We start from the raw sequence: 27,928 nt of genomic DNA on the forward strand, positions 1-27,928 counted from the left end.
GGAGCCTTTTCCAGACCTTCATCCGGAGTCATATCTCTGGCCCGGCCACCAGCTCAGTTTTGCCTTCCCTGCCTGGCAGTGGCTCTCCAGGCTTTCAGGCAGAATTCCTCTCTAGCCTTACCTGGAGATGGCAGGGATTGACCTTTGGCAAGCCCAGGAGGCACCCTAGGCTGAGCTCCAGCTCTCTTCCTTCCAGCCACCATGTTCTAGGCTTCTTAGCTTTCAGCAGCTCCATCCACTTCTGCTTTAGCAGCACATGCTAACCTGTTCTGCTTTAGCAGCACATGCCAATATAGGAGCTACAGGCACTTTTCTGTAGCTCCTATATTTCCTGGGCCTTCCTCCTGCCTCAACTTTGCATTTCTCCCTCCCTCTCTTCCACTCAGGAAGGGCATCTTTCACTTAGCGACCACAGCCCTCCTCCCATGCCCACGTCAAGAGGGTGATCTCAGTGTAGTTGCCATTAACACCTCTGAGAGAAAGTTGGTTTCGTGCTCTGTGTTCCCAGGCAACCCTCTGTAGAAATGCAGAGATAAAATGGTAACAGGACATGTCCCTGGAAGACAATGGCCAATGATGGTATTCTGTGGAAAGCTGGAAGTCCAGGCTGTGTGGCTCAGCTTGTTTGTTTTCCGTATCTAAGACCCATCAAGCGCCTCTTCTTCCTTAGGCCTTGTGTGAGATTTTTCCAAGCCACACTGACCTTTCAGTTTCTTCAGTAACTTAGTTGTGGCTCATTCTAGTTACAGATGGTTTCTGCTTGAGCATATCCGGTAGCAGTCAAGACTTCATGACATTACAGTGGCTCAGCTAATGGCTACAGTCAGTGGTCTGACTGGAGGAAGGAGCTGACACCCAGTGCGCGTGCCAGCCAGGAGGGGGAAGAATCACACCCTTTATGACACATAGATGCACCAGACTGTGTTCATGCCATTTCTAAAGTGCTGCGTATTGATTACATTTTACTGCTTCGGTTGCATTTTCTGCATGTTACAGCTGAAGAAGTAACTAGCCCAAGTAGAGACAACCAATACTTAAGCAGAAATAACAGTTAATATTGCAGTGCCTCTGAGCATATATAGACTGCTTTGTCATCACTGTTAAGTAGCAGCAGCCCCTTTCCCCTCTCTCCTTTGCATTCTCCTCTTCAACTTAAGAAGCAGACCGCACAGAAAGTGGCATATCTCCCCTGCAGGCTAAAGCCCCAGCAGATTGCTCTGTTTGCAAATTAGGACAGAAATGTTTTTTCTGTCTTTGCTTTTGGTCCTAAAGCAAGTTCTTATTTTTTTCCTTTTTACCAATTCTGTTTGCTTTAATGGTAATAAGATCAAGCATCTATATGGTTCTTTCAAGCGGTCAAAGTGCTCTGCATTATCTTGCTGTAATCGTTGCAACAACCCCATAAGGCAGATTACAATTGGCTTACCTAAGTGTGTCTGGTGAGTAAATGGCAGACCAAGATGTGCACTGGGGACTTCCTGGTTTGCAGCCAAGCCTCTTAGGGTGCAATCCTGTGTGTTAAGACGAGGAAGGAAGTCCTACAGCCTGCACCATTGGCTGGACATGCTGGGAATTGTAGGACGTTCATTCTTCTAAACAAGCATAGGATTGTGCCCATGAGCTGTTCAATGCTGGAGGATAAGACTGTCCGTGTGCAAGTCATGATGGTCATGCCCGCAGGCAGCATGCAGGGAAGCACAAGCAAGGGGCGTTTTTGGGCTCGTGTCCCACTGTGGTCTTTATACGGGCTCCTGGTCGGTCACTGTGCGAATGAAATGCCGGGCTGGTACAGCCTTGGGTCTGACCAAGGGCGGCTGCTCCTGCATTCCTCATCTTGCACACGCTTCCTAGGAAGTGTGTCCCATATAACTCAGGTGCGCTCTTCTGTGTAGGCATGTGCAGGATTCCTTTGCCAGGTTCACATAATACTGGATTTGCTTCTTGTTTTTGTTCCATGAGGAGGACTCCACCTTGTGTCCTTCGGAGCCAAATGAATCACGGAGCCATGTCTGTTGGCTCCCCAGGCTCTTGAAATGACTGCTTTTGTCATTTGCCTAACTGCAAAAAAAGAGAAACGGTGGTGATTGCAGGGTGTCTGTCAAAGACCTGTTAGGGCTGCACAACCCACATCTAGTGGTTAGCACCATCTGCCCTGGCTTTATGGGTCACAGGTTGTGGGAGAGTTTTCCTTTTAACTGCTGTGTGACTTGAAAAAATTCAGCACGTGTGCCTGTCATTCCATATAGAAGCCCAGCTGGAAAACATTGCTGCCTGTTGAAATTTTGCCTATCGTACAACTGTTAAGGAAGCAGGAATGCTGCTGACAGAGGGAAAGCCTTCCGTCCCCCCGCAAGCAGTTTTTGAACATTTATGTTGAGTTTTGCTGTGAACTACTCTGAAAAACCACAAAAATGGATCTATTCATGTTACTGATAGGGCTTGGAAATTGGCTTCAAACATCTATCTTGTAGCACTTTGTCCTAAAAACCATTACTCAGGCACACAAACAAAACTAAAGTTGTTTCCTCGTAGTAATTTTATTTAGCTTTAAGCATGGAAAAAACCCAGAAGGGACATCCGGCGATGAGAAACAAATTCAGCCCTAAATTTATGGGCAAATAAGGAATTATACAAGATAATGTAATTTTCATGCTCAAACAACAGAAAATATAAATATTTGCTAGGTGTAGCCATATTCTCATTTTAAACTCAGGTTAGTATTTTTTCAGATAGACTCTTCCAGGAACACATTGGATAACCTATCAGTGAGTGCCAGTATGGTGTAGTGGTTAGAGAAAGACCCGCTTCCTGCCCAAGCTCCTTAGCAGCTGGTGTGGGGAGGCATCTGGTAAAGGAGGTAGTGCACGGCCCGCAATGCTGATAGCCTCGTCTGCCATGCATCTGCCCAGTGTGGGATTTGGGAGGTCTGCATTCTGGTCCCTGCTAAGCCGTGAAGCTGACTAGGTGACTTTGGGCCAGCCACTGACTCACCGACTCACCTACCCTACAAGGTTGTTGTGAGGATAAAATGTAGAGGAGGAGAGCCTTGCAAGCTACCTTGGGTTCCTTGCAAGAGAAAAATATAAGTATAATAATAGTGATGATGGACAATATAATCGGAAACTATTTACAGAAGACACAGAAGAACTGTGCCAGTGCTAATTTATTTTAATGGCCATCTAAGAAGCTTGTGCTGGTAGTAGTGGATTGTGTTTTGTAACAACACTTTTGTATAGTGTCATTATGACTAATGTCCAGTGAAGGAGCGCTTACATCCTTATATGCCCAGCCGCCCCCTGAGATCGGCGGGAGAGGCCCTTCTCCGGGAGCCCTCCGTGGAAGAAGTTAGGAGGGTGGTTACTCGGAGGAGGGCTTTCTCAGCGGTGGCGCCTAAGTTATGGAATGCGCTCCCCAGAGAGGTCCGCCTGGCGCCGTCATTATTTGTTTTTCGGCGCCAGGCGAAGTCCTTTTTATTTAAGCAGTATTTTAAATGTTAATATTATTGAATTTTATTTGGCCAGGGCGGCTTGTTTTATAGTGTTTGTTTTATATTATATATATATGTATTTTATTGTATATATTTTAAAATGTTATTTTAATTTTTTGTTGTAAGCCGCCCCAAGGCTTCGGCGAATGGGGCGGCATAAAAATGTTTTAATAAATAAATAAATAAAAATAAAAATAAAACGTTGCAGCAAGGTCTTTAGAGTTAGACCTGCTTCTGCCCACTGACACCAGCTGGCTTAGGCACATGTAACTGCACAGGATGGAGTTGTATTTAGTACAGCTAAATCTACATAAACTTGTGATTGCAAGCCCGGAGTGCAGTCCTCTGAAATTTACCCTGCTTAAATCCTGTTGATTGTCCTGGAAATTAAAGTGTCTTGAAGGTAATCATGGGCATGTTAACTTAAGAGTGAGTCCCAGTGTATATAGCAGGACTTGTTTGGGAGTGGTCAGACAACTGTTACCTGAAATCTGCACCAGCAGCAATGTCTCGTCCCCTTATTTTTACTCCAGAGCAAGTGTGAGGAGGCCAGTCTGCATCTGCTTATCTAGATGCAGATTTAGCATGGTGTCTGTTTTGTTTCTGAGCGATTGTGCTGTACATAATCTAGATGAACCCTTAGTGTTAAGTTACAACCATGCTAAAAGATGGTAGGATAACTTGATTGGCACAATACACTTGTTCTTATGTATTGCAGTAAAGAAAATGTGCAGAAGTACTTGTAGGGAATGTCTGCTTGCTAAAGAAGCAGAGTGACTGCTGGAATAGAACAAAAATTAATCATCAGTGCCTCTGCTTTTCAGTTTACATAGTCCTTTATTTTCCAAAATGTAAGTTTGGTTTGTATCAAGTATGGTTATGGAGGCCACATGCCTGTAGAAGACGGCGTTCCTACACCTTAAATAGTTCTGTTAAAAAAAGTGAATTTCAGTGGGTCTAGTTTGCTGTGCAGGCTATTCCCGCTCAAATCCGTCTTCTACGTAGCCATTAAAAATGAAGGAGCCCCGTGCTCTTCTCTGCCCAGGCACACTAAGTCAAGGATTCTTGTTCAAACAGGTATCTGTGAACTGGATGGGGGCCAGTGACTCTGTAATTAAAACATCTCCTTGTGCATTTGAGTTATTCCAAATGCACTGTCGACAGCACTTCATCTGGAAAGAGGAACTGCTGCTTTTCTTTGCAGAATTATAAGAATTTTGGGCCCCATGCTGCCTCTTAATCTGAATGCATAGTGCATTTCCTTCTAGTGATATCAGGACTTTGCAGAAGTTCCTCTTCTGTTCTGGTTTTCTAAAAATGTATTATAGTAATTTCAGAAAACAAGCATTTCCACTTGAACCGAATGGTTACCTTTCCTGAAGATAATATGGAAAAGGCTGGTTAGTTTAGTAGGATCTTCTTTTCTGAGAAGTTGAACAAAAGCAATAACTGAAATACAGCAGACAGGCAGAAGGGGAGCAATGATTCTGTTGAACGCAGTGGAGACTGCTAGGTCAATATAAAAAGAACATTCAGATGCTCGCTCAACTTACTGTGCAAGCCCTATTCATAGCTAAATAAGAAATCCACTAGTCAAAGAAAAGATGTCGCTGAAAGTGGCATCCAAAGGTGGATGCCAGGCTTTGGTTTTACCACCCCTGCTCCTGTATCTACTTCACACAGAAGCAAAACTGAGGAAATCCCTTAGCCAAGGCGGTCTTTAATTGTTTGAAAGCAGAGAGCTTTTTAGGAAAGACATTCAGTGGTGCGGCAAGGGGGAAAGCATGGGGTATGCCCATGTATTTTTAGGCCCAGAAGTGGGTCTTGGAGGAAATGGGGGGTTTGTAAAATGCCGGCACAAGAACACAGGTGATTTCTTAATTGTAGTCTGGTAGCCAAGTTAGGATTCTTGGATTGTTCAGCCCTGGTGCCTTTCAAGCCTCTGTTGACAGGTGGGGAGAAGGGCTCCCCGTTTGGCAGTTATGCCACATGTTGCCTTGTGGCTTAAGCAGCCTCACACAGGCACCCTCCACTGACCGGTGTTCAGGGTGTCAGCCTGCCACAACTGGATGCCCTCCAGATGTTTTGGGCTGCTTCTCGCATGATTCCTGCCCATTCCTCACGCTGGCAGGGACTGATGGAGTTCAAGTCCTGAACCTCTGGAAGTGAGCCTGCTGGAAAAGGCTGATGTAGGAGCAGGGCTGTAGCTCAGTGGGAGAACATCTTGCTTGAGAAATGGGGCTGAGAGCAACTCTGCTTACTCCACCTTGGGCAGCCTTGTGAGTTGCTAAGTGGACTTCCCCCTGGAGCCTGGAGCGCCTGGTAGTGGCTTTTGGCCTAGTCCTCTTTAAGGAACTAGTGCTTCTTTATGCTTGTACGGTTGCACGAAAGCCAGAAATGTTCAGCTCTTCCTGGCATGGAAGTAAAGTGGTGATCAAAGAAGGGCCTGTTTATCTATGCTTGCCTTGTAGCTTTACTTAATTTAAGTAGCTCGCTGCACTCTCACCTGTGACAACTACAGATTGCCTCTTGGCAAATAAGGAAGGACTTTTTTCTGAAGTGAATGAGTATGGATCTGCTCTCCATCTCTTCCGTTTTCAGGCTGTTGGTCTGCCATAAATGACTTGCATGCATTAACTCTGGGCTTGCTTGCATGGCTGTTAGTGATGGCAGAGACAGATAGGAAACTGTATTTTAATAATTAATGCCATTTGACCTTTGTTTCCTATTTTTGCTTGCATTTTATCATTATTCAGTTTTTAATATGCTGTTACTGGTTTTATTGTATTTTTATCTTGTAATTGTGAACCGGCCAGAGGTGCTGTCGCACAATTGGGTGGCATACAAATGTTTTAAATAAATAAATAAAGAGCTGCTATCCTGGCTGGGAGTTGGATAACAAAGGAGCCAGGCTGGGCTTTTCTTGGGTCACGACGTTGGTTGGTTTGCCCTTTTTTTCCCCACAAGCCATTTTAAACAAGGCAACCATTGCTAAAGATATTCTAATGAGCAAGAGACTTTACTCCTTAAAAAAGTTAAAAAGCCCCGGAATCCTCAAAGGCATTCCAAACAGGGTAGTGCTGCTATCTCCATTTTGTAGTTGAGCAACTGGTCCCTGGGGATGTTGGCTTGCCCAAGCCCTGTGGATGTGTGAGCTGCTTGTTTTGTCGGGCACCCTAGGAACAGGGTGGGGAAATCAATGCATCGATCGGTATCAGCGAGAACATTCATGGCCGTCCTCACAGGATGACTGTGCCAGCTAGTAAGTGCCTGCGGTGGTAAGTGCAAGCGTGGCTGGCCGGGCCCGAGACCTGCCAAGCAAGACGCCAGTGCTGCAGCTCGGAAGTGAGGCACAGGAGATGTCGTGGATTGTGGCGCGCAAGTATTCCTGGCTGCCCGTCTCAGCAGTTCAGTCACAGCTATGCCACAGTTTTACAGGAGCCTTTATTCCACCGCCTGCTATTACACTCACATAACTCACGGCAAAAGACAGTTCCCCCGCCCCTGTGGCTCAGGCTTTCATCGTAGTGAGATAATTTACGGGGCTGCCTGTATGTGGAGAATGCAAGCAGAGAGTCTGTTTGACAGGGCTGTTTTACTGGTAGTTGTTAATGGGCTCTAGAGGTGAAAGGCTAACGGTGCTGTTCACTTACCATCTTCCTACCAGCCAACACGGGTATCATCAATGCCAGAATATAGGAAGGCTCTGGAAACACAGCCAGGCATCCTGAAGCAGCCACTAAAGAAGCAGAGAAGAATGTTCAAAGAGCCGTTAACAGGCTGTGGTATAAACAAATAGTGTGCTTGCTTAAAACCAAGCTTTAGAAAGGCCGCTGCTTGAAAATGTTTAACACAAAAGCAAGTCTCCTCCTCTGAGCCATCACCCTGTCAACGCAAAGGTGTTTCCAGATGCCATCAGAGAGGCGTTCAGGCCATTTGATGTCCCTTCCCCAGCCTGGTGTTGGGGGAAGTCCAGATGTTTTGTGCTCTGGTTCTTAACATTTTTCCTGCCCATTGGCCACGCTGGCTGGGGCTGATGGGGGCTGAAACACCTGGCAGGCATCGTGTTGGGGAAGGGTGCCCTAGTTGAACAGGTAGGGCACTTTGTACTGGTTGTCCACATCCAGAAGGGAGGTTTCAAGGACCTGCTGCTGAAGCTGTGTGGTCAGTTGCCCCTCAGTCTGTGGTGGGCACCTTCTTGCCCTCCAGATATTTTGGCCTACAACTCCCATTTGCCTTAGCCAGTGCGACCAGCATTCAGGTATGCTCAGAGTTAAACTAATTCAGAATTACTGAATTGCTTCCAGATGGAGCTGCAAGGTTGTGAAGCCCTAAGAAACAGCTCAGGAAAAGTCCTTACAATGGTAAATGGTTGAGACCGAAGTATTTTTATTTCTAGCCTGATCTGCCCCCAGGGCTTCGGCATGTGTTGTGTGTAAATTCATGCACAAGGCAGGTCTTTGTCCTCGAAAGGCAGAGTTCCCAACTTTTCCACTGGCCACTCTAGTGTGCCTTTAACAGCAGGTTGGTACACAGATATTAGCCTGCCTGCATAGCTATACATGAGCTAGCATGTCCGGTCACCTTTGCTAAGCTGGAAAGGTACAGACCTGCAGCTGGATGGGTGACCCTGTGTGGAAATGGAGCAGGGGCGTGGATGCAAAGGTCTTATAGGTCCCTTCCAATGCTCCTGTTCTTCCATTCTACTCTGCCTTGCCAGATGACCCTGTTTACCTTTGTGTTATGAAAAGTCTTGCATTCTGAATTCTGCGTATTGCCTTTCAGAGCACACCAAGGGGCAAGAGCAGGCTGGTCAATGTGTATCTTTCCCTTCTTGGACAGCTGGAAACACTGTTCAAGGACCAGAGTTGTCAGTTGTCCACTACGAGGTTGTATCTGACGCTTTAAAAGTTCCCAGACCATGAGCTGAGATACAGCTGTTGCAACTGCTTCCCTCCGCAGCTGTGCCATGGCACAGAAGTGAAGTCTGCGTGTGATGGTGTGTGCAGGTGCATGTGCTTGAAAGAGGTGAGAGACGTGGGATGCAGCTATGTGCATGTTGAGACGGCAAAAGTCCTATGACAAGCAGCATCTTCTAACCAGCTATGCTGGCTTTGTAGGACTTCTTTCTGCCTAAATGTGCATAGAGTTGCATTCTTTCAGAGAGAGGGCCGGTGGAACAGAAGAGTGCAGGTGTGGATGACTTGTTGCCTTCCAGATGTTTTGGTCTATACCTCCCATTATTGTTGACCAGCATAGTCAATAGTGAGGGATCCTGCCAGTTGTAGAGCAAATCTGGAGAACTACAAGTTGCTGGTTATGTAACGTCTTACTGTTTTAGGATTCCTTAAAAAATTCCAGGTGTAATATTTGGGTATTGGCTGTCTGACCATATACATACCTACTCAGAAGCAAGCCTCACTAAAATCAACGGGGCTTAGAGGCTAATAAATTAATTTAGAATTGTGCTCTAAATTGGGTCATGTAGGAATACAAAGAAAATACTTAATTCAAGTCAAAGTGTCTAAAATGGTAAGAGAATTTATTCTAGTTTTGTTTGAAGTGCAACATACAAGCATATGTGCACACACATAAAATGTGTGTGTTTAATTCCTTTTGAAATTTAACATGTGCTCCCATTCTTGCAGAATTAGGTACAGACAAATGAAGAACAAATATTTTAAAGTGTAAAATGACTGTCAATTAAATACCTTGCTGTGGGGTAGTCTACCTGCCAGTTTTTCGTAATGATGCTATTAAAGCATTGCTTGTTTTTCTTCTGAAAGGCTTGTTCATCACGACATTCAAGCTGTCGCCTATGAAAGGCTGCCTGGGCAAACCTGTGCATGCTAACTTGGGAACTCCATTTCACAGACCTTCCTTCCTTAGGGTTAGGCTGCTGAGTTTGCAGTCCTGGGACTTTTGCAGCTGGTGTGATTGACCTTCCAGGAGCTTGCTTCACAGGCTGTTGTGTGTGTGCGTGCGCATGCGAGTGTGCTTTCAGGAAGGGGAGGTGGCCAATATGAGCAAATTGCTGCTTTAAGGAAGGATGTGAAGAAGCAACTTTTTGAAGAGAGTCATGCATGCTTTTTAATTGATTTTTTGTGGTTGCAGAACACCACTGGGAGCCTCTTTAGAGGAGCAGAGCAACCCAACTTTAAAAGGTAAGGATCTGATGTTTTGAGTGCTTTTCTGTTTCATTTTGTTTTTTTGGGGGGGGGGGTGATTTGTGTCAAAACTACAGAAATGACAACTCAAAACATAACTTTGAGTTGATTGTGTTAGGAAGTTGCTGAGATAGACCTGTTCCTTTGCGGTATTTCTGATAGGAAAGGCTTGAGGGGAGTGATGCGGGACTCGAACAGTTAAGGAATTCTTAGTAGTTTTGCCCTAGTGATAAGGGCAGGGTGCTTGGCAGGGGGTGGGAGAGGGAGTTAGTTGATAAGTGCTATACTGAGAAGTAGGTCAACCTTGTGGTACAATCTTTCTTTGCTTGCTCTGACTGAACTTGCCACACCTGAAAAGTTACCACCTGCGCAAACCAGAATGCAAAAGTTCAAAGTACAACAAGAACCTACAGGTAGTGACAGCACAGAGAAGAAGCCCGTGTAGTAGCCGGAGCAACTTTCTTTCAGTGTAGAGGAAAGAAAGGATGTTTGTTCCAGACGGTTTGTTAGGCCTGAAACTCCCTGGTAAGATACTTGAAGACTAGCTTAAGATGCAGTATTTCCATTACTGAAGAAAATGTGATGTGGAGGGACCAAAGGCATGTAAGCACTGGCTGATTTGAAATGGCCATTTTTCTTTAGCCTGACAACAGGACTCTTTGCAAGTGTTCTTTTGCTTTCCTTTCTGTGTAGTACTTGCTGTCTATGTTCAAACTAGTAATATCTGTTAGTTTGAGTGTTCTGTGGGGAATTGCAGAGTAGAGACAAGTCTCCAAAGCTCATTATGGGCTTTTTAAAAAGTTTTTTTTTTTAATATACTAAAGTTTTTAAAATTGTACTTGGTGCTCTGTGTGGTAAATTGATAATCCAGAATTTCGGAAGGAAAGCATGACACTGGAAGCTCATTTTGCCAAACTGACATCTTTCTAGGCATGCTGGTGAGAAATGGAGGAAGTTTTGAAGATGACTTATCTCTGGGAGCTGAAGGTGGGTGTAACATTAAACGCATGATTATTGCTTTTGTCCCCAAGTCAGAATCCTCAAATATGTTAAACCTTTTACTTTAGTGGAACCGTCTGGGTTATGTTGTCTGTCAGCTGGGAGGAAGAGGAGGGAAAAGAGAAACCTGTGGAAAAACATGCAAGAAAGAGAAAGGATAATATCTTTCAATGAAATGGGCAAACTTGGCATACTCGCGGGCCAGTTCTGGAGCGCAGGATGTGTATTTCAGTAGAGCATACTGTTTCAGTGAAGCATTAAGACATTGAAACTTCATTATTGCAACATTCCCCTCTCTTTCTTCCCTTTTCCTTAAACAAAAACCAACAAAACTTCTCATCTTTTTTCTTTAAACAAAAACCAACAAAAGTCTCATCTTTTTTTTTTTTTTCAATTGGAGAGACCAGAAATTGGGGCCTGCTGCATCTGAAACAAGTGCCCTGGACCACTGAGCCGCAGTAGCTCTTCTGGGGATGAATTATGTTCCAGCAGAGGAGGAGTGCTGCAAGACTCGCTGCAGACAATCAGCTGCAGTCGCTTGCAGCCGTGGGAATGAGAAGTAAGGTGTGGTGCATTAGGCGGCTGACCCCAGGTTGCTGCCTCTGTTCCCCCTGCTTCCACTCTCCCACGAAAGACTCGTAGAGAGCGATCTGGTTGACGGGATTTTGTCAGTAGAAGTAATTGCTGAAGAGCCCAAGGCATGGTTGTAGAAGGCGCATGGTGCAGTAGCTGAGCTTTACAGATATGGGGGTAGTCAGCGTAGAACAGTGGTTCAGGTGTGGGTGTGAGACTTGACAGATGCAGGTTCTGGTCCCCACCTGGCCGCAAAGCTCACCGGGTGACTTTGAGGCAGTCAGGGACTCTCAGCCCATCCTTCATCGCAGGGTTGTCGTGAGGATGACATGGAGGGGAGAGCATTGTGTTTCTTGCAAGAGGAAAAAAGGCAGGATAGAAATGAAATGCACGTGATGATGATGGGCATAGCCTGTGCAACACCCCTGAGGACCCCAATGCATGCTTCCTTGAGCTTCTGGAAGAAACAATGTAGGCGTATGGTGTGTGAAATTGATGCATTTACTTTTATCATAATAATTTAATAGATTAGTTGTGCTTAACTTGTGTTTTGATGCATGCGTCATTTATATGGTGCTTGGTAATCCCTACTGTAGAAAATGAAGTTTCTCTTCTCAAACTTTCATGCTCCCTTAAACCGTTGAACCGTCATATCCACTTATCTGTGTCTGTCCAGCCTGTTTTGTTGACATCAATTTTCGCTTATGCCCTCAAGGCAGTAGGATCAAGTTCTTGGCAAGGAGGATATTGACAGTGTTGTTTTTGTTGAAAGACTTTGGGATAGTAGAGAAAAAGGCCTGAAAAAGCCCTCAGTGCTCCTCCTTTAATGAGATGTTTTTGAAACAGAGCACACTGGATTAAAAGATTTCCCTATTACAGACATTTAGCTTAAGGCTCCTGAGGTTGCTAAAGAAGACATTTACGTTATTTCCACTGTGTGCTGGTATGATTTGATTTCTGATTACAGTCATTTATTTATAAAACAAATAGATGCTGGAGTGGCACTCAGTAAACTTTTAAAAGGTGAGGGGAGCGTGCTCTGCCAGAGCGTCATCTCTGGGCTGCTTCCTGTATTCGGCTGTAAGCACATTCCTTCTGGAATATTCAGTAAGTCTGGAGAAGGAGATGTGTTCTAAGCAGGCCTGCTGTAACCAGATTAGCTTTTCAGGTACTGATGATGAGAGAACTGGTTGTGCCTCAAAGACTCTTTTCTCCCCATAACTTTATTGACATTACATTATTTATGTTCCTGTACTATTATTTGCATATATATACGTTTTGCAGATTTGTGTGTGTGGAAGCATTACAGAAACCTCTGATTAAATATCATCGCAAGAAAGGTTTTTTTTAAGAATGCCTTTAACCCAAACTCTTTCAAAGGTTAGCCCTTGTACCAGGGTTCCAGTGGCTTTGCGAGATCTTGCTTTGCACCTGAGGACATGTTTTTAGATGGTTGGGATAAGGGGGAGAGATGGTAGCCATGCAGAAATGGACTGTTGTTATGGAACAAAGGGGCAGGGCCTAGCATACATGGGGACGGATGCTCAGCTCCATCCTGGTCCCACTTTGATCTCTGCTATTCTGCAGTGATAGCACCACATTCAAAGTCCTGTTGTTTGTTGTGTCAAGTGCCTCTTGTTTTGTTAGTGCCTTCGATTTATAACTATTTCTCCCTCTACTTTCTCCTTCAGCTAATCAACTGCATCAAAGCAGCGAACCAATGGAAATTTGGTAAATATTCATTTAGGAGTAATGCTTGTCATGGGGGTACAACTGCAAGGCTTGTACAACTGCATCTGTATAAAACCTGGATTTATTGAACAGATTGTCATCTCAGATACATATCATAGGACAGAGCTGTGATTAGCATTTTAAGCAAATATCAGACATTGAAAATGTGTGGGTTGTAAAAATAAATACAGTGGTCATAATTAAAATTGTGCTGGCAGGGATCTGAGGTCACTGCCAAATGTGCGAGTTCCCCACATCTAAAAAGGGGTTTCTGATACCTGATGTGCAGATCTGATTGCGGGGGGGGGGGGGGGGGGTGCTGTGATTTTTCTGGAGAATGGTTCTCCATGGTTTTGTCAACAGTTGCATGTTAAAAAGGGAGTTTGATGCAGGCCCCTGAATATGGTATTTTATCCTTCAGTGGCTTTTCATCAGAGAATAAAGTAAAAGTGCAGGCAGGGAAAAGGGTGGGTTTCGGAGGGGTCATGGAAATTTTGGCTGCAATGCTGCAGCTGTCTTCCTAAGTGAAAGGGAGTGTTGTTCTCTCTCCCGCACCCTCAAATGATCAAAAGCAACGTGCACTTAAGAGAAATGGTAAAATCTTGTATAGTCGGGATGAGATTAAAAGAGGATGAAAACTTGCCGTCCTTTTAACTCTCGTTTCGTTTGTGTTGTCAGCAATGGTATGCTGGCAAAGGACAAGAGACTCCAGTTTCATCAGAAGGGGAGGAGTATGAATTCTACTGGCTCGGCAAAAAGCAGCACAACCGTCTCAAGGTAGGCAGTAAAAAGCAGCCCTCTTGGATCAGCCCAAGCGTCCGTTCTAGTCCAGCACACAGACATGAGTACAGCAGTGCAAGGAAACACTTGATATCCTGGGGCTTGGAATAGGTCTGTGGAAGTCCCCCCCCACCATTTGTTTCCTTTACAAGATTCTGAGGGTGGTCTGAGGGTCTGCATTTTGCACAGCTTGATAAACTCCCTCTTTGAGGTCAGTTCGCAGACCGGCAGCTCTTGCAGTTCCATGCTAAATGCGATGGGAGCAGCCATATTTGCTGTCCGCATGCCTGCCCCATTCTTCTCTATTTTCTTTTTACATCTGGAGGGTTCTGCCACTCATGGAATTGAATCCCGCACCCCAGCCCTGCTGAGCTAGCTCTCTGCAGCGCCTTTTCCTCAAGTTGCCTCTCTCTCTCCATCATCAGAGGCAGACTCCGAGAGGAGGGCTTGAGGCAGGAGAAGGGTTTTGCTCCTTTCACTCGTGCCCTCCCACCCAATATGACAAATCACACCCTCTGCCTTGCCTGAACAGTGTCGATGACTTGACCCCCCCCCCAACCCCACATAGCCTGGCTCCATTTCAGCGTGGAACCGAAATCCCATAGAATCTGCCTTGCAAACGGATTCAGTGTCCCCATCCACAAACCAGTTGAGTGGAATTATCTGAATCTGGGACCACAGTTCTTGTGACACTTCTTGAGGAGTTAGTCCTATTGATCTCATTAAGACTGACCTGAGTCACTATGCAAATGAGCTACAGACTTGCCTCGATCTGCAGGACTTAAGTCTGAAATCATATGTGAGGCGCTCTTAGGCACATGTGCTAAGAGGCTGAGCCCTGTTTGTGTGTCCCTCTTCGTACAATTGCAGTTGCGTGGTAGAAAGGGACAGGGGTGGGAGAGCTGGACTGTGCTTGCAAAACGCGCCCGCCTTGCCACAGCCCTGTCTCCCTCCAAACTACTGTGCTGGGTCCCTCCTGAGCACAGTTCTGAGGCTGCCCTCATGAATAGCAAAGGTGCCCTGCTTCCCAGTGACAGAACTGGTGATTGTGGAAGGATGGACAACCGCACTCTTGCTCTCCCCTTTGTATGATTACAGGGGCGTGGGGACAGCGCATGAAGGGCTTGCGTCTTGTTTGGACTGAAATAAACTGAGTGTCACAGCGTCTTGGCCAAAAGTAGACCAACTCATCATTCTGAAAGTAAACATATACTTGGTAGTAAACCTCACATAGTCTAACAGATCCTTTCATCTCCCTTAAAGTGTTTGAATCATAGACTAAAAATAAGTTCTTAACCAGGTTGTAGATTTTGTTTATTCTTTACTAAAGACAGAGGGCAGAAGGCAATGCTTGCATTTTTGTTTCTAGTGTGTCTGAACTACTAGAACTATATGAAGAAGATCCTGAAGAGGTCCTGTACAATCTTGGATTTGGCCGTGATGAACCAGACATTGCTTCCAAAATCCCATCAAGGTTTTTTAATTCATCATCCTTTGCCAGGGGGATAGATATCAAGGTGTTTCTGAATGCCCAATTGCAACGCATGGAAGTAGAAAATCCCAATTTTGCTTTGACAAGTACGTAAGTTAAATTTAACAGCATGATTATAAAGCACTCAATTAAGAATCTGACTTGTTTTGTGAATAGTCCAAACAGCTTCATTTATTGGGCTCTACAGAAAGTTTGAAAGGGTGTGATGTTGCAAGATGGATCTCTTGCTTTGAAAGCTATTAAAGTAGGAATTATAAAAATACTGAAATTAACTATTTATTATAAAGCTCCTCTAGTTTTGAACTTTCTGAGCTTGGTCACATGGGGAGAGGGAGCCATCCACACATTCAGCTGCTCAGCTTCCTGCCCCACCTTCTACCACCTTCCCCTCACCCTGCAACTGAAGAGGTCAGTTTTTCTAAATTACTGTGAGTTTTTAAACCAGCATCCCCTAACCTGGGGCCCGACTGTCCCAACTCCTGTCATTCCTGATTGTTGGCCATGCTGGTTATAGCTGATGGGAGGTTGTAGGACAAAACATCTGGAAGGACTCAGGTTGGGCAAGACTGGGCTGAACGTTTGATGCCATGCTGAAGACAAGAGATGGCAGAAGAAGAATGCCAGTGCAATGCTACTGACACATGGGATGTAGAATCCAGAATGGGGAGAAGGTCTGGCAAGAGGGTGTGGAGCTGGCTTGAAAGGAATGGCGGGGCTTTGTTATGCTCCACTTCCTTCCTCCTCCTTTCCCTGAAAGTGTTCATAAGCACATTCTATGTATTGCTTGCTTGCTTGCTTGCATGTGTATACTGCCCCATAGCCCATAGGGCTCTCTGGGTGGTGTATAAATACCATATTAAGTCACATGCAAAAACATTGCCAGTCACATCCAAAAAAATGCTTTCCTTCAAACAGCTTGAAATGCCAAAGTGTTGTCAAGACTAGTCCTGTGTTGACTTTCATTCTACTTCCTATAGTGCTGTGAAAATAATACCATAAAAAGAGCAACTGTATGGTAGATTGTCTGATGCCTCAGCTAGAGAATGTAAAAAACAGTGCTTTGACAGTCAAGAATTCTTTTAAGCCATCACTTTTCAGAAACTTGGGTAATGGATTTAACCAGGATATGCAAGGATCAGAAATCTGGCATGACCTTGGCCCTTACGTCCTGTTGTATTCACTTTGTTTTTACCTTTTGCCAATTCCAAGTTATTTGTCACTTCAGTGTTGAGCTTGACAATGCTGCTCTTTGTTCTCTTTGTCATTTCTGTGTTGTCCTTTTGCCAGGCCGCTTTCGTCAAATTGAAGTGCTCACTACGGTGGCCAATGCATTCTCTTCCTTATACTCCCAAGTTTCTGGCACTCCATTGCAGAAAATCGGGAGCATGAATTCGACCGCTTCCAGTAAGGAGGCCTCCAGCCCTCCTCCTCTAGTGCGAAGCAACACTGCAAATCGTTTAATGAAGACCTTATCTAAACTCAATCTTTGTGGGAACCCGCAGACAGGGGAAGGCGGCAGCTGCACAACAACCTTGCCAGCTGAGAAGGGGAAATCTGAACATGGGAATGATCAAGCTGAGGTGAAAAATGAACCCAAAACTCCCAAACACTTTAAAGCATCTCTTCTGGCTACAGTAAAAGAGGAGGTACCTAGCAATCATCCCAGTAATGCGGAGGTTCTTCATTCCTCTGAACTTTCAGCTGGCACGAATGCTGAGCAGAGTGACGCTGTGCCTCACGGAGATGAGCAAAATAGTGACTCTCTTGCCTGTTCAGAGAGACTCCATGAAAAGGCTGCTGTTACGAACACTTCCGATCTCGAGGGCGATATGGCAGAATTGACCATCTGTGGGCTCGAAGGAAACACCAACCTGCAGACTCCTACTTCAGCGTCAGATCCAGAGCCTTGCACTCGGCTGGCAAACCCATCCATTGTCAACCTCATGCTGCAGCAGAAGGACTCCTTCGAGATGGAGGAGGTAAGTGGCCAGGGACTTAATTCTTGCAATGTGCAGATTCTCTGTGAGTGTCCTCCGGCAATGATGGAAACAGTGAGTTAAGCGAACAGACCAGCAAAGCTGCTGAAGTCGTTCTGTGATGCCCAGCTTCTTGGCTTTGTGGCAGAGTGAGGCAGTGCAGATGAGCAGGGCTTAGCTAGGATTTTAAACCCGATTCATATTGGTTTAATCTACTGGTGAACTCTTGTAAACTTCTGCTAACTGCAGAGCTGGCAAAACTGTGGTTTTAAGTCACAGCATGAGACTTGCAATCAAGAGAAAATGGAAGGGTCTGGTGAAAGGAAGCTTGGTAATCTCACTATCTACTCCCAGGATCCTTGAGTGTGGTGAAGAGATCAGCCTGGTGTTAAGGCCAATCGCTGTTCATGGCCACATATATGGGGTGGGGTCAGTGTGCAGGAGAGCTACTCGGATCTTGTGCCTGCTGCATCATTTCCATGGCTTGTCATAAGAGAGCTGTAAGGCATGTGAGCATGTGGTCTGTGGATGTCTTTTAGCCCACAAAGTAGTGTTGCAGCATTTTTAATTGGTGAACAGAAGCAAGTGGCCTTCTAAGTGAAGCTCTTTGCACAGAGGAGAACTAACAGGTCCATGAGAAATCCGTGTGCGTGGTGACTATAGCTCTGCCTGCTGTCTCATGACTGGTGCTGGCGGAAAGCCAGTCACCTAATGTGAATGGACTGGCTTCATGGCCTCCTTGCTTTCTTGTGCAGAGGTAGTGCTGGTGTTGTAGCCTATAGAATAGGTGGAGGTGTAGCTCAGTGGCAAAATGTAAGCCTCTGTATGGTGTAAGCTGCCTAGGAAGGCCTTTTGGCAGTTACAGGCGGCCTGTAAATAATCGAATGAATAAAGAAATTAGTAAAAAGCGTGCCCTGCATGTAGGAAGTCCCAGCTTCAGTGTCTTGCACCTGCAGGTGAAAGTGGCAAATAGCTGCTCTTTATCATTTCTGCAAAGGCACCTCAGGGTGCTGGTTTTGACCCATCAAGCCCCCCAGTGCATGGACCCATGACTCTGAAGACGGCTTTCACCTTGGTGGCTTGGCATGATGGATCTTCGGTGTTCTGTCCAGGTCCCAAGCTGCTGCATTTGTAACGCTGATGGCGGCGGGGGGCGGGGGGTCTTTTCATCAGTAAAGCTGTGGAGCCGCTTCCCGAACTGAAGCCTTCTGGGATAGCAAAACCTTTCTCATTATTCCTCACTGGTGTTTTGGTTTTGGTTTGGTTTGGTTTGGTTTTTTTGGTGAGCAAGATGAAGCTTGTATTTGGGAACACAGGTTAAACATATAGTTTGCTCAATCTGAATTATTTTTATGCAGACAGCTATGTGTCCTTTCTTTTTTTTTTCTTTTGCCACAGCCTTTCTGAAAACAGAATGGGGAGGGGTTGGCATCCAAGTAAACCAGGGTGGGTAATAAACCTCCATATGGCCTTACCTTCTCACTTTCCTTGGTGCTCATCATGACAGTCCCCAGAGTTACACCCCAAAGGAGAGTCCAAAAATAGAAACAGTGAGTCAGAAGGGGTCTCCTGGCCATCTAGTCTGACCCCTGGCTCCAGCTGGCTCCGCTCACAACATGCCTTCCATGTGCATGTCCAGCCTATCCTTGAACACCCTCACTGATGGGACTTCAGCCCCCTCCTGTGGTGCGGAAGTCCATCCCATACCCTCGGGGCCCTAACCATCAGGAAGTGCTTCCTGGCATCCACCCTAAATCTTGTTTCCCGGAGCTTTACAAAAACACAGGCAGCTGTGTGGATCCATACCAATGTAGTAGTTCCAGCAGGAGTGAGCAGATCTTTTGGAAACTGAATGGGTCTTATTTTCCCAGTCAAGACCACGCTGCCCTCAAATACTTTGCATCACACCGGGGAAGGATCTATTGTTACTTGGAAGACGAAAAATGAAAACTCAGGCAGAACAGTCTGGGCAGAAAGTCTGGGCAGGAAAAGGCAGGAAATGAAGTCAGTGTCCTTACATTAAAATGTCATGCTGCATTGCTGTGGGCTCTGGCAGGGCCACCCTGCTGCCTTTCTTCCCCGGGACTCGAAGCAGCAGCCGCTGCTTTTCCAGGCAGCCTCGGATCAGACACGGGCCGCGCCCTGCCATTGACTGAGCGTCAGCTCTGAAAAAGCCCCCATGGCCAAAGTGCAGCCAATGTGCTAAAATGATCATTTCTCTTACCAAATCATTTATTCCTTCTGGTTTCAGAGGAGTTTCCCCATGCGCATGTGAAATCCAACTTCTCGCAACAGGAATGAGGCGACTCCCTTTTGTTTTGTTGAATTTGACTTTTGAGGAGAGATGTTTGAAACAATAAAAGGGAGTTGGTGGCGTGACCAGGGCCCTCTTGTCTGCCCTCTCTCTTCTCCAGTGCTGGTTTGGAATGTTTTCATAACACTTAGCATGGCAGGCACGTTTTTCCGTGCTGTCCTGGAGCCTTTGAGGATTGTGCGCCTTTAGGAAGTCTGCTGCTGTCAAGATAGCCAGCATGGGAGCATGAGTCAGGGCAAAGTTTCCTCAGGAGCCCTGGCCGCTCATTTCTTGGCCAATCGGATCCTCTTGCACTGGCATCCATATTGATGTTGGCTAAGGAGCCGTGGAGGGGTGGGTGGAGGGGGCAAGGGTGAGCAGGGCACGAATGCAGGCAGGGCTCTGATCCCATCGTCCACGCAAGGGCGGGGGCTGGAAGGGGCTAGCGCCTTCCCCCTCTCAAAAAAATGTGTGCGAGAGAGAGAGAGAGAGAGCAAGAAAGAACTCAAGTATAACTTTGGGGAAGCAAAGTGAATTGGTGCAAGTCCTCGGACATTCCAGACCTAGGAAACGGCTTGTAAGATTCGCTTTTTCTATGTATTTAGTTTGGTATTTAGTTTGTTGTATTAAGCTGTATACATTGCCTCACAGGGAGAGCAGTGTGGTTTTTGTTCTGTGTATGCGGTATGGGTATTAAAATGCCACTCGCTTTGGCAGTTGTGATCACGCGACATAGATCTCTATGCCTCAGTCTTCATCTCGCTCTGAAAGTGTTTGCGGTGCAGGTAAGGCCAAACAGACTACCTTGCTTGAATGGCTGCAGATCTTTTGGAAGGACTCCATGAGATACTGGAATTTGTGGGGCTCTTTCGTTCTCACTTTAAAAAGATCGTAGTTATAATGCCATCCCATCAGAATGATTTGCTTAAGATGCAGTCCTGGACTTATTTAAACAGAAAGTCTTACAACGCCCAGCGATGCTTCAGTCTCCCTGCTGACTGAGAGTTGGGCCAAGCAAGGTGGAGGCACCTGTTAAGGCAGAAGCACAGTGACTGTGCTTGCATGACTTGCTGAGCTCCCGAGTTATGCGGTGTGGACTTTTCGGGATGATTGGACAGCTTGTCCTTTGTCCTTTCTCCTTGATCCTACAGCCAGGGCCCACTACTCTTCCTGGCAGAAACCATTTTGTCTCCTGCAGCTCCCCCTTTTTCTTAGCCTCAATTCGTTTTGTTTTTCTTCAGAGTTTCAAAAAAATCCAGTGGCAAACTTTTTATTTTTGCCCCTTGAAAATTGCACAGCTACGTTTATCATTGTGCTTACTGTTGACCTTTTGCAACTACATACTTAGTGCTGCCCAATAGGTGCAGTCTTGCCTTTTCAGAGACCTTGTAAGCATCAGCTGTCAAAGGGATCTCCCCTTTTTGAGGTACCTGGAGATACAGTGTAGTGTTGAGAAGGTGGAGAGCATTGAGAGCTGTCAATTCAACAACTACGTAAATCAAGAGGAATTCGTTGCTACGTGGGTAATATCACCGCCACCGTATTTTCTCTGCTTTCCCCCCTTTGCTGGTGCTTTTCAGTTGGCAGCTAGGCAATTGAACCTGGCAACAGTGCACAGGATAGCCCACAGACAGTCCACTTTGACAGCCGAAACTTGCAAGGCAAGTCTACAGATATTGGACAGCTGTAAGGGTGCATTTGCAAAAGACCAACAGAAATATTTTTTTGAAAGACTAACAGCTGTACATTTTTCCGGGGCAAAGCAAATGGGTGACAAACCAGCAGTGGCCATCACTCCAGATGGATGGAATCACTTGGGCATTAGTGCAGGGGCTGCCACTGGTGACCACACAGGAGAGACTGTGAAAAGTGGCACAATTTTTTGCCATTCTTGCTGGGTGGCCCATTGCCTTATCACTGCGACCCATGATGAAATTGCTTTCTAGGGTCTGGACAACCATTGTGAGCTGAACAGCCCCTGAAACAAACCAGGGATTGTTAGGCTGGCTTGTTCCCCCATGGGAAGCAGAGTAGCTTTGGACAGTATGTCCACCCACAATGGCTAGTTACCCAAATCAGTTGTTGTGCTGTGCAAACCCAGTTGATACGGGGTGACGAGTGGGGGATAAAAACAATTACTTTCAAAATGGGTTTCAAAATATGGGTTTTTTCTGCCTACAGACAATCAAATATTGTCCCTATCCATTATGGGCATTCCACTTTTGTTTTCTACTTTTTTCCCTGAGGTTTTGCCAAGGCAAAGTGAAGCAGAAAAGAGCAACACTGGAGAGGAAAACAAAAGACAACATTCTCCAGTGTGCATGTCTTCTCCTATCCTCTTTCTAAAGCTGCAGTCTAATACCTGCTTTGCTCAGAGTACGCCCTGCTGAACTCCATTGAACTTATATCGGAAGTAACATGTATAGAACTGTGCCGTCAACCTCAAACTGTCATGGGTACTGATCATATAAAAGACCCTATAAGGATATATTTTGAGGATCTTCCCACTGTAGTTTAAAAAGGAAAGCATGCAAAATATATACAGTAAGGCAGCAAGATAACAAAGACTGCCTGTAAGAATGAAGCAGTGTAGATAATACTCTATTTAGTTGTAAATTAACATGGCTTAGTGGACAGATAGGCCCGATTGTTCAGGAAATATATATAGGCATCTTGATTAAATGAGTGATTTCAACTGATGTTTTTCTTACCTTTTCACTGATTTAAATCTTGTTGATTCTAATCTTCCCACCCTGAGAAAAACTCAGTGTTTCAGACTGCAAGACATGATGCTGTGTTTTGGAATTGAATTTGTCTTGGAACATCGACCTTATTTCTCACTCTAAACTAGGTATAGCATATGAGGCCTGAACAGGCGTGGCAAGATGAGCAACAGTCCCTAGAATAGCTGGGCATATAGTGGCAATGCCAGAAAATGGTAGAATCGTCAAAATGTTTTGTTGCTGTGTTTTGCCACAGTGGCGGTCCCAGGACCAGAGAGGAGACCCATGCTGGGTGGAACCTGTGTCAGGGTGTGGGGTCCAGTGGATGGGTGAGGAGGGGTCCCACGCAGAGCTGGTTCTGCCCAGGGATGCGATCAGCCCTGCTCTAGGGCAGGCCCAGACTGTTTGGGATGTCACAGAGCTACTGCAGCAGAATATCTCGCCCTCCCTCTTCCCCCAAGGAAAACTGATCTTATGGCAAACTGTGTACAGAAATGTTCCGATTTTGTTAACTTGGATAAAGCTCAGGCAGTTTTACTTCAGTAGCATTTAATCTATTCTTTTAAAAGCTGTGATAACAGGGGCACAATGCTTCAGTTTGATATTTTGAAAATATGCCTGTTTCCTAAGAGGAAGTCCTTTGATATTGGATGTTTCTATTTTAATAAATAAGTATTGTCAGAGCTTGAAGCATGAGAAAAAGAGAAAGCAAGCAATTTTATCACCAAAGAACATCTTACAATTGAGGAAATGTCTGAAAATGGAGTCGTTGTGAAATAGGGAGGCCAGATGCTTAGGGGAGGGGCAGGGAGCCGCCTGTACTTTGGTGGCTAATTACTTAATCACATTGGCATAAATATTTGCTACTCTAATACCAGTCATTTATAATATATCATCAAGCTAAAAGGAAAGAGCACTTCATTTTAGGAGCAGTTTTCCCCTAGTAATAATTTCTTGGCCTCCTCTCATGTGGACTGTGTTTTAAAATTTTGGACAGGCACCATTCACTAAATATTTCCTCGATTCAAAGATGTCTTTTGGTGATAAAATTGCTTGCTTTCTCTTTTTCCATGCTACAAATGCCATATTAATACTAATTTGTTAAAACAGAAACATCCAATATCAAAGGACTTCCCCTTAGGAAAGAGGCATATTGTGTGTGTGTGTGTGTGTGTGTGTGTGTGTGTGTGTGTGTGTGTGTGGTGAGGAGGAGGCAAAGAAGCGGGATCATGCTCACCACCACCTTAGCATACTCTGCATAATGTCTCAAGGAGTTTACATACACAACATATATGTATATTATTTGTATGTATTTAAGATCAGGCACCCTTGGGTAGGCAGAACTGTCTCCGCACAGGTGTGGTTGTTATGTGCTTGTGCATGCACTTTTTGCATACACACAGACAGTTCTGGACATGATGCTGAATGAGTTTAGGGGGCAACAAGTGCTGCCTCCCCTCCCCACACATGCATGCGCCTGGCATGGATCTGGTGCCGCAGCATCCCGAGAACCATCATGAGTACATCAAACCCGGTCTCCTCAGTCGTGATGCTTCAGAGATGGTGGCCAAGGACCCCAGTGGTACCTTTGCACTGGACCTCTTTGTAACCCTCCCATGTCCTTAGGGAAGCACAACTTAGGTTACAGCTTAGGTTGTTCGGCACACCAAATGCAACCTGGTCTTTAGTGTTCATTTAGTATTAATCTGTGCCCGGAGTCCAGTGACCTAACCAGCTGTACGTAAAAGAACATTTCTTTTCCTTAAAACACTGAGAACCTTTGAAGGTGAAGTATCCACTAAATTTTAGAAAAAATAATATTGCTTAGTAATCAGCTTGCTGATCTGGGTGCTCTCTGTTCATTATATTGTTGTGTTTTGATGGATCAATTTGTGTGTTATGGTTTAATTAAGGTTCTGTTTTTAAACTGGTTTTGATTTCTTTTGGCTGCACTGAACACTATTTTTGGCAGAAAGGCAGGCTGTAAATTAAATCAATCATCATGATTATAACTGGTGAGTAAGCTGAAATGATTGTTTCAGATACGGGATGAGTAGATGGCAGCCAATGCTTCTGGGAGAATTTAGGCTCCTGTTTGTGATTAACTATCACTGGTATTAATTTTTTCATATGAAAATTGGTTAAACCATGTGCTGAAAACTGGGCAGTTCTGTCCACACAAAATTAAAGATGTCCAGTGTTTCAGGTTTTTTTTTTAATGGCTACTTGCCAATAGAATAAGTCAATGACTTATAAAAGTGGACAATTTTATCTTTGCAGCTTGTATACAATTTGGGCATAACTTTCCCTGTAATTAAGAAGCAGTTATTTATAGCTACATGTGACATTAGATTTTTCAGAGTGCTTTTTCACAGTGAAGATGCTTCGTATGTTTGTAATCTTAAGAAATGACAGGCAAATGCACCTAAAAGCCAATAGAATTGACTATATGATTTGCTCCATATAATTTTTATCTTTATTTTAGAACTGTGTTTGCAGTTCTTCTGGTTTTATCCTAAAGACTCGTGGTGGTTTAGGGCATGTCAACACACAAAAAGGGATCTAAATTAAAGATTAAATAAAACACAGTCAAATTGCTAAAATAAAATCCCTGACAGTCCAGCTTCCAAGAATGAACACAGTTTTCAGAGCAAGGCAAGGAAGGAAAATCCTGGCAAACGAGAAAATTTTCTGGCAAACGAGAAAATTGTGTGGTCAGCCGGTAGCCTGAAAGACGGAAGGAGACGATATGGATGCACAACAACATGTACCTCAAAAACAATAGGGAGAGAACCAGAATCTAGGAGGGGGGTATAGATAGGCTGGGCATCTTTAGCATTGCTGGGGGGAGTGCTGAGAGCAGAAGGGTCCCCTTACCCAAAGCTTTGCTGAGCCAAGAGGGCACAGGGAAGGAGTGAGTGAGTGGCGTTTTTTTTGCTTCCCCCACCCTTTTCCCTTTTTAAAATTCCCTTCCATTGGGTGGGATGGTTTACACTGGTTCCACTCATACTTGGGGCAACTGTGTTCAGGGAACGCTGCTGAGAGATGTCTGCCCAGTGCCTTGGCACTTGCTCTTTGGGGACCCCCAAGTGTTCGTCTCGTCTCCCATGCCATTTTGTTTCTCCATGAAACCTCTGAGGTCACCCGTGTGGTGTTATCAGCATGCTGGTGACTTGACTCCCTGCTTTTCTCTCTTTCTGATTGAATCCGGCGAGGCAAAGCAAGCGCTTACTCTGCATCTGGCCCTGGCCACGGACTGGCTGAGGCTCAATAAACTGAAACTCTGCCCAGATAAGACGGAGGTCCTATGAATGGACAGGTCAGCTCTCTGGAGTAGTAGCGCTCCATGGTGGCTCACAGTCTTCCCTAAGGATCGAGCCCTCTGCCTTGGGAATGCCTGTGGATTCATCGCTTGTTCCCTGAGCCCAGGTATCGCTGGTGCTGTTTACCCAGCTTAGGCTGATAAGCTATCAAAAGCTCTGCCTGGGCGCTGATAGCTCGGTGTCAGGAATCCGTGCTCTCGGTACCTCCTGTTTAGATCACAGCACTGCGTTGTGCACGGGGTGCCTTTGAAGGTGGGCTGAAGGCTCTGGAAACTGCTGCTGCAGGCATGACCAGGACTAGGTATTATAATCTTATTACATTAGTACTTGATTACCTTCTCTGACTCCAGGTTCATTTCCAGGGCTATTTTAAAGAGCCAGGTTTAACCTATAAAGCATTTCCGAATAGGAGGCCTAGAATCTGAAGAACCACCTATTTCTTTGTTCCCATTTGTGTCCTGAATTAACATTGGAAGCTCTGTTCCTAGACCCCCTGTGTACTGAAATTTGGTGGCTGGTTGTTTGTGCCTTCTCAGCAGCCACCCTGCATGGAGAATGCCTTCTGCCAAGTGGGCCACCAGTGGCTGTGTTATTATCTTTTTGGCCCCAAGCGAAGTCCCTTGTATTGTCCAGAGCATGTTCGCTTTCTGTAGGTTTTGCTGTCAGTTGTTTTTAAGGTTATGTCTTAGAACTGTTCTTCACAGCCACAGCCATTCTTCATTTTTATGGATTGTGGGTGTATGTGAAGGGGATGTCCACTGCATTTAATCTTGGTAGTAGTTACTGGATTATAGCAGCTTTATGAAGTTTTACTTTGACCAGTGTGCCCTGGATATAGGACAATGCATAAGCTGAACAGAACAATTACGCAAATGATGTGATTTCCCTTCTTCTGTATTTTGAACCTAATTGTGTTTGCACATATGGGATGATTTTACTTTAATAGACTAGACTGGCATCTATCAAATAGTTCATTTATTGCATGGAAGATGAACATGTACAACAGCCCTTTTTTTGTCGGACAAAAGCTTTCCTGTCTAGCTTCTCTGTTTGAATAAAAAAGTTGCACAAAAACTGATTATGTAGTAATTAATTTAGACTAGCCTTCTTGTTGTTTGACAAAGGAGCTACTTTGTCCTGCAGTCTCCTCCATTCTCCTAAGAAGGCAGCATTTATGCAGAGTCTCCCAGAGTAAATTGAGCTTTATAGAGGTCTGTGCAATCTAGAAACCTTGTAGTGCTCCCCATTGAAATGCTCTGTTTATGAGAAGATTTCAAGTGCCATGAAAAGTTCCCATCTAGTGTCTTGTAGTTCTTGGGTGATGAAGCCCGTTATTATTTTATAACACTTCAAAAATGTAAGAACAGTCAGAACAAGGAATGCTATATGGGACCAACTCAAAAACAACAATGGAGGGCCACAGAGCCCTTCTTCAGGCTTAGGGTTTGTATATGTGTTTTAAATGATTTTTTAGGGCACAGGAAAGAAAGAAGGATTTTGCTGGTAGGCAGCATGAGAGAAGCTCAGTCTACAGTAACTTCCGTATCAGTAACATTTATATAGCACTGTGTCTGCTAAAGGTCCACCAAGGTGATATACAAAAAAATTAAAATGCAATGAAGAGAGTAAAAAGATGCAATGAAGAGAGTAAAAAGACAAAAATAATAAAATGCTATATTAAATCAGAGTATCAGTATAAACCAGGACTGGTTACCCCAGGAAATAAAGGTGTTTTCAGGAGCTGCTGGAAACGAGACACATTCCAAGCTTAAGTCAAGTCTAAGTTACTGTTGCAGATGGAATATGTGCAGTGCTTTCCATTTCATTTCTATACTGCCCAACAGCCAGAGCTCACGCAATTAAGCAAAACATGATCCATTATGCAAACAGCATAATATAAACTTTAATAAACAAAACTGGAAAAAGAATTAACCCTTTGAGCAACTGAAAAACAATTGAGCAGTGCAGTGAGACCAGCGTAAAAGGGCCCCATGTGCTGGTAGCCGCTGTTGAATTCCTTAGAGAAAAGGATGGCCTTAACCTGGTGTTGAAAGAAGAATGGAGTTGGCACCAGATATGCCACAGTGGGGAGATCATCCAAAGCTGAGAGGCTACCCTTAAGAAGGCCCTTTTCCTTGTAACCTCCCTGCTTGGAGGAAGGCCTAAGATGTTGAGTACGATGTCCAGGTATGTTCTATTTGGGAGAGGTATTCCATCAGGTATGAGCTCTAAGCTGTGTGAGGTTTCATAGGTTAGAAACAGCACCTTGAACCAGGCTCAGAAGCTTACAGGCAGCCATTGCAAGCAGGCCAGAATTGATCTTACGTGCTCCAACATTTGGTTCTGGGTGTTAGTCTGGGTGCTGCATTTTTCACAAGCTGCTG

General features: G+C 45.0%; 1 protein-coding gene across 6 annotated transcripts in view; it reads left to right on the forward strand.

The window, feature by feature from the left end:
- The window catches only part of ITPRID2 (ITPR interacting domain containing 2), a 67,251-nt gene that overhangs the window by 9,918 nt on the left and 29,405 nt on the right, over positions 1-27,928 (forward strand). For all 6 annotated transcript variants that reach the window (XM_044426948.1, XM_044426951.1, XM_044426950.1 and 3 more), the window contains 6 exons: positions 9,602-9,651; positions 10,585-10,641; positions 12,918-12,957; positions 13,636-13,734; positions 15,107-15,315; positions 16,517-17,208. In XM_044426948.1, the coding sequence (XP_044282883.1) occupies positions 9,602-9,651; positions 10,585-10,641; positions 12,918-12,957; positions 13,636-13,734; positions 15,107-15,315; positions 16,517-17,208 (1,147 nt within the window). The remainder of the gene's footprint in view (positions 1-9,601; positions 9,652-10,584; positions 10,642-12,917; positions 12,958-13,635; positions 13,735-15,106; positions 15,316-16,516; positions 17,209-27,928) is intronic.

The sequence above is a fragment of the Varanus komodoensis genome, unplaced genomic scaffold (genome assembly GCF_004798865.1).
Source record: "Varanus komodoensis strain SLA01 unplaced genomic scaffold, ASM479886v1 scaffold18_1, whole genome shotgun sequence".
Classification (NCBI taxonomy): domain Eukaryota; kingdom Metazoa; phylum Chordata; class Lepidosauria; order Squamata; family Varanidae; genus Varanus; species Varanus komodoensis.